Genomic DNA, 10437 nt, shown 5'->3' on the forward strand with positions numbered 1-10437 from the left:
TTTGTAGCAAAGCACCGATAGAGATACTGCTGTACGCCACTTTATTTCAGTTTCATTTGGACTAGAGGACTAGTTTGTATTTAGTAAACATTAGGTTGTGCCTGAGGAAAGCGTGTGCTGCAGCAATGTAGGATATAGGAGATGAAGGTTGGTAGTTTGAATCCCATACCCACTATTGTTTTCATAAAATAGATATTACTCTAAATTGCTCAATTCTGTATAAATGGATAAAATTTCTAAGATGCTTTGGATACAACTGACTCCTAAGAAATAATAATGAATTAACTACAAATTGTTTACTTCTTATGACTTATACACCATTCCCATATGCGCTACAATTTCTGCTGAATGCTGACTGATGCGTTATCCATTAAGGGGATTACTAGGAAGGACAGAGGTTGTAATAATGCTAATTGTCTGTATGCCAAGCTTCTGATCTTCCATCTTTTTGCTTCTTTCTGCAGGCCCTGCCATATGTAGCTCTACTTATTGTCATGCTGTTCTTCATCTATGCTGTCATCGGGATGCAAGTCAGTGCTCTTGGTCCTGCTGTCTCAATGCCATTGAATACAGATGTACAAGCTATAATGGGGCAACAGATGGTATAGTGGTTAGACCTGGTGTGTTTGTATGTGAACCACACAGGTTTTAACCTTACCACCTGCTGTAGTACTCTTACACTGATACTGAACCTAGAATGTTTGCAGTAAAAATTGTCCAGCTGTATAAATGGGTAAATCTGGGCCACTTTGGAGAAAAGCATTGGCTACATGAATAAATGTAAGTGTAGATTTAGCCGCTTCTTGTCCTGTAGGTATTTGGTAAGATTGCACTAGTGGATGGCACGCAGATCAACCGCAACAACAACTTTCAGACATTCCCCCAAGCCGTCCTGCTGCTATTCCGGTGAGTTCCAGCAGACTCCACTGCTGTCAGCCCAATGCAGGGCTCCAGGTATTAAGCGTAAGTTTAGCAGCACGGTGGCACAGCGAGTAGCGCTGCTGTCTCTCAGCACCTGGGTGGTGTAAGAGGACGTGGGCTCGATCCCCACTCAGTCTGTGTGGAGTTTGCATGTTCTCCCCGTTTCTGTGTGGGTTTCTTCTGGGTGCTCTGGTTTCCTCCCACAGTTCAAAGACCTGCTGTTCAGGTTCACCCATAGTGTGTGAGTGACCCATGCGAGTGTGCAAGTGTGTTCCACTGATGTATGGATGAGTGACCCATTGTAAGTAGTGTATCCCAGCAGTGTAAGTCACCTTGGTGAATAAGGTTTGCGGGCTGGTAACAATAAGTAGAGTTCATTAGAAGTTACTTTGGAGAAATACATCTGCTAAATAAATGTGATTCTGTTTTACACTCGGGACATAACAGTCTCCAATCCAAGGTTTTGCCTTTGCCATTTACATTGGTTTCATGTAGGATCAGCTTTGTCGCTTACTTGACCAGTCAGTTTTTGTGTGTCAGAGATGTCGCTGATGTTTGGTCAGGGTGCCTTTGTGTGTGTGTCCAGCTGTGCCACAGGTGAGGCATGGCAGGAGATCATGCTGGCTTGCATGTATGGACAGATGTGCGACCCAAAGTCAGACTTCTTGCCGGGAGAGGAGTACACATGTGGTTCCAATTTTGCCGTTCTCTACTTCATGAGCTTCTACATGCTCTGTGCTTTCCTGGTGAGTCAACATGACGCTACATCCAAAACCACTTAAATAACTATTAAAGACTCTTTACATTTGTGGATGGTCTACAGGAAACATATGGTTAAGCAACTTTCTGATTGTTATAGCAATAACTCAAACATTGTTACCTTTTTCACAAACACAAAAAAATTCCTATTCTTTTTTACCCTAGATCATCAACTTGTTTGTGGCGGTTATCATGGATAATTTTGACTATCTAACACGCGATTGGTCAATACTTGGTCCTCATCATCTGGACGAGTTTAAGAAAATCTGGGCAGAGTATGACCCTGAAGCCACGTGAGCCTCTGTTTATTTGGGTTCCTGGTTCTAATTGGTATTCTATGATTTAATACATGCTGGTAGCTGGATCAGTGCAGTATAGAATAGCGTAGAAATTACATGACTGGAAACTTGACTTTTTTAAACTAGGTCAAAAACAGATGGTGCAGAAATTAGTAAAGCATTGTATACGAGTCATTCCATCCTTCTGAGCCTAAGGTTGGAATAGTAATTCAGGGAAAGTCCAAAAATTGCAATTTGTCCTCCTGTCTTGCAGGGGGCGAATCAAACACCTGGATGTGGTGACTCTTCTGCGCAGGATTCAGCCTCCACTGGGCTTTGGGAAGTTCTGCCCTCACCGTGTAGCATGCAAGGTGAGTTCAGCTGAGGGTGACCCTTCTTTTGTATCTGCTCTTTTGTTCATGCAGTTGTAGCAAAGTTTATATACCAAAATACAGCTGCTTTCATCCTGGTCCTTATTGTCAGTGCATTCCAGTAGTTTTGTATAGATTCAGCAAAGACTAGTAAACTCCTGCTCTGTTGTCACATGGGCCTCCAGCGGCTTGTGTCCATGAACATGCCCCTCAACAGCGATGGCACCGTCACCTTTAATGCCACATTATTTGCTCTGGTGAGAACAGCCCTCAAAATCAAAACTGAAGGTGGGTACACCGCCTCTATTTTGCTGTGTACGTGTGTACTCCTGTACGTAATATATGTAAAGATGTGGCTTCTTCCCCCACTTGTGGTGGATGGGATAGGAAACTTTCAGCAGGCCAACGAAGAACTTCGAGCCATTATCAAGAAGATATGGAAACGAACCAGTATGAAACTGCTGGACCAGGTCATTCCCCCTATAGGAGGTGAGTTGAGGCTGTTACTGTTGAAGAGGAGCTGTAGCCGACATGTGTGGTTGTTTTCCACTGCAGTACCATCTATGTTCAATAAGTCCCTGGTATCGTCTCTTCTGCAGTTAGTGACCCTAAGTTAATATTCTTAACCACAACTATTTTGGTGTCTCTGTGTATCTGTCTTTCTTTCTGGGTTGTTATTGTTTGTCTCCATATGTGATGCATCTTTGCCTATATTGGCACCCTTTTTTTTCTTTTTTTTTAAAAAAATTGTCCAGAAATAAATTTAGACAAAATACTGCACTCATAGGGGGTGCGGTGGCGCAGTGGCGCAGTGGGTTGGACCGCAGTCCTGCTCTCCGGTGGGTCTGGGGTTCAAGTCCCGCTTGGGGTGCCTTGTGGCGGACTGGCGTCCCGTCCTGGGTGTGTCCCCTTCCCCCTCCGGCCTTACGCCCTGTGTTGCCGGGTAGGCTCCGTGACCCCGTAAGGGACAAGCGGTTCTGAAAGTGTGTGTGTGTGTGTACTGCACTCATTTCACTGCAATGAAAATTAATCACCTTCACATAAAATTATGTTATACATAATAATAGTAATATTTTAATTTTATTTTGAGCTTTTTTATACACTGTGTAACTTTCAAAGCAAGCTTGCACTTCCCAGGCCCCCTGAAGCCCACCAGGACCCCATTCTAAGAAACTGTTGCATACATGTACACTGTGCAGGTACTTTACAGCAATCAGCCTGCAGATGTCACTACTCAGTATCAAATTTTCCATAATAATTGCCAATACGCACGCACGCACGCACGCAGTCTGAAACCGCTTATCCCAAGCGGGGTCATGGAGAACCGGAGCCTAACCCGGCAAGGCTGGAGAGGGAGGGGACACACTCAGGATGGGATGCCAGTCTGCTGCAAGGCACCCCAAGCGGGACGCGAACCCCAGACCCGCCAGAGAGCGGGACCCAACCAAACCCGCTGCACCACCACACCCCCCCAGTATACATTAATTCCTCAATTTAGTGGAGCAAGTTAGGGTAAATACCTTGACGAAGAGTATTACAACTGGAGGAGGGATTCAGACCTCTGATTTCTGAGTCCGAAAGTGGCAGCTATAACCCATTTAAATTTTTTAGTATCCACAGTTACTAAAAGTTCAATATTTTCTGCTGACATTATGTAAAAATTTTGCATAAATCTATACTAAATAAAAATACTTTCAAAGACTTTTCATTTCAACATTTTTTTTAAAATTTCATGCTACATTGAAATAAAAACTAATTTTAAAATGACTGAAAATACACATACACGTTCTCCACAAACTCCTGTTCTGGTGAGTGTGCCACGCCCACACCGTTGAGGCAATGCGGAACACCTGGGGTGCGGCGCAGACTGGGGCATAAAAGGCTGCGTCAGAGCAAGAGCTGATGCGGAACCTTGTTCAGCCTTGTTGTTTGACCTTCTTGCCATTGCGCTACTCCTTCCTGATCCCTTAGTCCTTTTCCTATCCCGTGTCCTTATTCCTCGTGCCTCATTTTGATCATCGACCACTTGCCTGTTTACCGACCTTGCCTTTTGGATTGTCCTTGTTACGACATTCGCGTCTTGAAGACCAATTGCCTGTCCTGTGACCTCGCCTCTTGGATTCCCCTGAATAAACCACAACGTTCACTCTATACCTGGGTCGGCCGCTTCCTTCCGGAGCCAGCCATGACAGTGTGTTGACAGATTCATACCATAAACATGCGTAATATTCATCTTTTTATTAATCACCAGCACTCAGGAACACCAGACAGACACTGTGAACACTGTAGAAGCCTGTCCAATGAAGGCAGTTCCACACTCCTATTGTTTGTCTCTTCTGCCCCCGTGCAACACCTGGAGGCAGAAATGCATGTTGTTTTCATGCCACAAATCATAAATTTCAGCAAACATCACTGTGAAGAAAATGCATTTTTGCGTCTCTGAAAATTCATAACGGGAATGTTTGTAACGCAGGACCTGGTGTGTAGCGTTTCATACGTAGTGTTTATAGCGTCATTGTAAAGTGCCTTGGACAAAAGTGTCAGCTGTATCTGAGCTAGTAGTAATAATTTAGTTCACCATTTACATGGAACTGCAGTCAAGGCGAGTGCAATTTTACAGCAGCGTACCAGTCACAGGATCTCATAGAAGCAGGTGTATGTCCCAGTCATGTGGTTTGTGAATAAGTGCGGTTACTGGCACCACTTTGGTCCCCAACCCTGATGTTAGTACAACTTTTAGTAGTAATAACAGAGTTCTGTTGATTTCCCTGGTTTTTGATCTTGTGTTTATATCTGTGTCTTGTCTCTGCCTTACTGTGTTTGCTTCTTTCAGATGACGAAGTAACTGTGGGCAAGTTCTATGCCACCTTTCTTATCCAAGACCACTTCCGTAAGATAATGAAGCGGCGGGAAGAGTACTATGGGTACCGGCCCACAAAGAAGAACGCCACAGAGATACAGGTTACCAGTGGACTTGACCTGTGACCTCATTCACTTCTTCCTCTTTTTCTATCCCTAATATGCCCTCCTTGTCTCTTCTCCCTCTTTCTGAGTCCTGGACCTCTCTCTCCAGTCTTTTTTTTCTGGAGATTTGGACTTTGATATTTGGACCAGCTGCTCAGCCCAATGTGCCAACTTGTACTGCCTTGTCCCCTTCATAGGCAGGGCTGCGCAGCATGGAGGAGGAGCCTCTCCCCGAGCTCCAGCGGGCTATCTCTGGAGACCTTCCGACAGGAGAGGAGATAGACAGGGCTGTGGAAGAGGGCATCTACAGGGTGTGTGGAAGAGGATGGGAGAAAAGAATGGTTTGTGGATAAAGCCCAAAGCAGCAGAGAGCATGCAGAATAAGTTCTTAGAAGTATTTTAAAACCACAGCTGTAACTGGTCTGTTGCCAGTGGAAAGACCAAGCAAGAGGAGTGAGTAATTTTTAGTGTCCGTGATAATCTGAGGTGCCATATATTAGTAGAGTCGAAGGGGAAGATGATGCATGTTGGATTGTTGCGGTAATCAACTCTGCAAGAGGCTAAGGTGTGTTTGAAATTCATAGTGTTGGATTTACAGAAAATAAAATTGAAAAGGTATTTAACTGTGAGAAACAAGTCTTATAGACTCAATAAGATAAGTTGGAGTTAAAAATAACACCAAGATTTTTAGAAGGTGTAACAAAACTTGTTTAGGCCCTCTGACTTAAGCTGTGTGTTGTTAGATATTTCACATAAAGCAAAACCTTAAATTTTCAGCATTGAGGGAGAGATCTATAATGCAGTTATAGCTCTATAACATGTCTGATTATCATTGCCTAAAATTATTAGTGTTAGCATGGACAGTCAAGAGGGAGACTTCATTGCTAGGTAGTAAGTACCTTTGTGGCACGATATCGGAAATCTTCCCTCTTGGGAGGCAATTTATAGGCACAGCTGAGGATAGGCTTCCATGTTTTAATATTCCCAACTAAGGAACTGACACGTACTTCATTTACTGATGTAGTGCTGAGGGCTTTGAACCTGCTTTGGGTCCAAATGTGTTCCTGGCGTACTAGGGTTCTGTGCTCTTAGACCTCTGATTGTCCAAGACCCAGCTGCCCTGCCGTGTCGAACCTGCTGGAGAATCTGGTGGTAAGATGGGTGCTGGGAGGGTACATAACCAGCTCTTTACCAGTATGTCTGTTAATGGATTGGTCTTGTCTGGCACTTTGCAGCGATCAGGGGGCCTGTTTGGGAACCATGTGGATCCGTTCAGCATGGAACGAAACACCACCTTGCCGACTCAGGTGACCAGCCATCGGCCCTTGCAAGTGTCCGAGAGCCGTACAGAGGATGCAGAGCAATCTCCTGGCTCCATCTTTCTCCACAGCACAGAGTTCTTTCCCACAATGCCAAACAAGGCCAACACCAGCTCCAATAACAATTGCAGACTGTAAGTTCTGTGGGTCATTATGTTTCTACAGCCCTGTGGATATATCCTATGTTTGTCAGGTAGACTGAGTAGCATGAATATCTTTAGCAGAATTATTCCTTTATTCTCTAACCACGTTGATCCAGTACAGGGCCAAGGCCAACTACATGAAGCACAAGACATTATCAGTAGTGGTCAGGTGCGAGACTATTGCAGGGGACCTTCACACCCTTTTTGTGGGTCACTTAGCATGACCGAGCTGCCTAACCTGCATTTCTTTATAATGTGAGTGGAAACAGGAGCTTCTGAAAGATACCCTGTAAATATAGGTAGACTATGACAATTTCTTAAATCAGGAGTCAAGCAAGAGTCCCAACACTATGAGGCAGCAGTGCTACCCTACCATGCTTTACATGTGTGGTCAAGAAATAACTTTCATTAATTAATAAATAAAGAATGAAAGTTTTGAGGGGGGTGCGGTGGCGCAGTGGGTTGGACCACAGTCCTGCTCTTCGGTGGGTCTGGGGTTCGAGTCCCGCTTGGGGTGCCTTGTGACGGACTGGCGTCCTGTCCTGGGTGTGTCCCCTCCCCCTCCAGCCTTGCGCCCTGAGTTGCCGGGTTAGGCTCCGGTTCCCCGTGACCCCGTATGGGACAAGCGGTTCTGAAAATGTGTGTGTGTGTGTGTGTGTGTGTGTGTGTGTGTGTGTGTGTGTGAGAAAGTTTCAGAGCTTAAACATCTCAACTAGAACAACTAGTAAGGGGACATAATGACTGTAGATGTTCCGATTGCAGGTTTACCTATGAGTGGGAGGTTGGGGTAAACAGCCTTTTCTGCAAAGGTGAATGGCAAGAACCATCAGGTCAGTTAAACGTAACACAAGTAGTGCTGGAGCCACTTCAGAGCCAGTTCTGTTGAAATATTTAGTAGCAAGTTATGTCTCTGGTGTTTGTTTCAAAACTTTATTGAAAATTTATCATGCTCCAGCAAGGGGAGTACAACCATATAATCACTGTATACCTTTCCCACAGTGAATGAGTGAATGAATGAAAACTTTAGTGGTCTTAGAGGGAAAATGCACTAGGCAAAGACTGGAGGCACTGACATCAAGCATGAAGGAAATATATAAACCTGCATATTTGATCACCAAAAGGGGAGGCAAAAGAAGGTAGTACACAGGAAGCTCGGTATTGCTCATTCATTAAAAGGGCACAACCCCATCACCATGAGGACTTGTTATAGAGCCTAATTAAGAGGTCAGTGAATCCCTTGTGATAACTGCACTTAGCTCTCCTTGATTTTTTTTTTTTTTTTTTTTTTTTTTTGGTTCTGTGTTGTCATGTTCATATGTCTCATATTGGTTTGGGTATCTTGTCCTTTGAGAAGTTGACCACTTTGTCATAATTATGCTTGGTTACATGTCTCTCAAAACATTTGCTTATGTTGCCAAGGCAATAAAAGCCTTGAAATAAAAAATAAAGTCACTCAGCCCAGTGATAGTCTGTCCACCCCACAATTACCCAAAATAGCTCATCACCTGTGGATTCTGAGAGAAGATTATTTGGAAATACTGTAGCTGTTGTCTTCTGAGAAGACCGAGGTGACCTCTAACAGTCATTATTTGATAAAGCTGCACTGTGTTGTGTTACTGTATGTTTGTACCAGGGTAGCTGCCTTGTGTCTCTTACAGAGGACCCCCAGATGCTTTGCTGGAGTCACAGGGGCAGCAGAGAAGGGCCACAACAAGAGGTGAACACAGGAGCTCACCACTATAAGGTAATTCTCAGAACTGTCACACCTCCCTGCCATCCTACCGCTCTCTCTTCACCTCCCTCTCTGTCTCTCTCACACACACATATTTAATTTCTGGTCCTCTCTGTTGCCCTATGTTAATCTTCACATCAGTTTCATTTTACCATGTTCCTGAATACCTATTCAGCACTCCAACCGTTTGCCACCAACCTCTTGAGGTCCAGATCCTGGCATTTTTCCCCATCTAGAATGAGCTTTTTCCAAGTTCTTTCTTTTGCCATTCTGATGTGTCTCTTGCGTTTCTTCTGCAATGCCATCCGGGATGGAAGTGTGTGCCCAGACCCACAGTAAACTGTGGGGCAAATCTCACTGCCTAAAGCACACCAGCCTATCCACGACATCCGTGCAGATCGGCTCACACAATAATTCTTTACTTTCCACTTCAAAATGGTTATTAATGTGTACAGATTACAGGCATCTTTCATTAATTTTTACAGTTAATCTTGTTATTCACTGCTATTTTGCTGATCGCTGCTGTCTTTCTACAATCTTTTAAACATGCATTAACATATCTTGTCATTTTATATTTAAGATCTAAATATTTTCTGAAGCATTTCATTTTAGGTATAGTACTTGTCTGGTGTACAAAGGAGTGGCTTTACTCCTGGAATTTTTACTGTTTCTGCAAGAACATTCCCTGGGCCACATACTTACCCAGTAACCAGCACATAAGTACTATTCATGATAAATGATGTAGTGACAGATGTACAGACAGACAGTACAATAACTGCATCTCCAAAATGACAGTTTGTGACAGATCTCTTTTCAGTTTTTTTCCCTTACTTTGCATGGACACTTTGGTTAATAGTCGCTGGTTTCTTTTACAGGAAACAGCTGAGACTAAGGACATTTATGACAACAACATCAAGCCAGAACACTTGTGAATGGCTACGGTGAGAAGACAGTCAAAATGCCCAATGCGCAAATTCTTTAAGCTGTTCTAAGACTAATTGAATTAAATAAGCCTTCTTTAGGCCCTGTTCCCATGGCAGAATACGTGACGACATAACATGACACTATATGGAGCCATTCTCCAGTGGAAAGGAAATGGGACATTACTGTCAGTGACCTAGCCAGAAAACTCAACAAAAAGGCTTTTCTAGTAATAAAAAAGAGAAATAACTTATTTATGAACGCAGAGCATCATGAAAGAGTGAAGACAGGTTTTTTTAACATTTATTTATTCAGTAATAATTGCAACATTTTAAAAAAGCATTGCTTACTGATCTTGTTTTCCAAAGATTAATGATTTTTAATTTCACAGGTCCACAGGGTAATACCATGTTCCCAGTCACATGAGACCGGGTCTTGGCACTAGTGTAAGATAAGCGGAACGCACATAACCTTGGCTACTCTGTTAGAATTCATCCCTTCACACAGGTCATGTCCCATTTACACCTTGTAGCAGGTGCCAAAAACTTGTTTTTAAGTCCTGCCCATAGATTTGTATTGGGGCAGGGGGCAGTGTACAGGTTAGTGCCCTTACTTTGCAATGTAAAGATTCCTCCTTCATATCATGCTCTTCCTGCAGTTCCCTTAAGTAAGGAATCCACCCTTACTAAATAAGTGGGAAAATAATAAATGAGAAAATAATGTCCCTGTGCACAAAAATGACGTTGAAAGTGGCATTGATGAATGCATTAAGTAATGAAGAATAATGTTTATTTTTCTGCTCTTCATATCCAAAATTTAAACTTCAAGACAGCACTACCGGTGGGGCACAATTTCAGCAAGTACAATAGCTGCATACCCTTAACTGTTCTGATTCTGAAACTGATTTAACTCTGTTTTGTACTGGAAATATGATTTGGATAAGCCAAAGGGTCAGAGAACTACTGAGCTCCAGCTTCATTACAGATGAGCCAGGCTAGTGCTGCAACGAGGCCTACAGTTAGGGTTAGG

General features: G+C 43.4%; 1 protein-coding gene across 1 annotated transcript in view; it reads left to right on the forward strand.

Annotated features, from left to right (window-relative positions):
* LOC108933625 (dihydropyridine-sensitive L-type skeletal muscle calcium channel subunit alpha-1-like) overlaps positions 1 to 9452 on the forward strand; it is a 36038-nt gene extending 26586 nt beyond the window's left edge. The window contains exons 32-43 of the mRNA XM_018750803.2: positions 465 to 530; positions 815 to 906; positions 1508 to 1667; positions 1846 to 1973; positions 2233 to 2329; positions 2515 to 2617; positions 2717 to 2818; positions 5163 to 5290; positions 5491 to 5604; positions 6529 to 6746; positions 8414 to 8499; positions 9363 to 9452. Coding sequence (XP_018606319.2) covers positions 465 to 530; positions 815 to 906; positions 1508 to 1667; positions 1846 to 1973; positions 2233 to 2329; positions 2515 to 2617; positions 2717 to 2818; positions 5163 to 5290; positions 5491 to 5604; positions 6529 to 6746; positions 8414 to 8498 — 1293 coding nt within the window. The 3' untranslated portion in view covers position 8499; positions 9363 to 9452. The remainder of the gene's footprint in view (positions 1 to 464; positions 531 to 814; positions 907 to 1507; positions 1668 to 1845; positions 1974 to 2232; positions 2330 to 2514; positions 2618 to 2716; positions 2819 to 5162; positions 5291 to 5490; positions 5605 to 6528; positions 6747 to 8413; positions 8500 to 9362) is intronic.
* The last annotated feature ends 985 nt before the right edge of the window (positions 9453 to 10437 follow it).

The sequence above is a fragment of the Scleropages formosus genome, chromosome 16, assembly GCF_900964775.1.
Source record: "Scleropages formosus chromosome 16, fSclFor1.1, whole genome shotgun sequence".
Classification (NCBI taxonomy): domain Eukaryota; kingdom Metazoa; phylum Chordata; class Actinopteri; order Osteoglossiformes; family Osteoglossidae; genus Scleropages; species Scleropages formosus.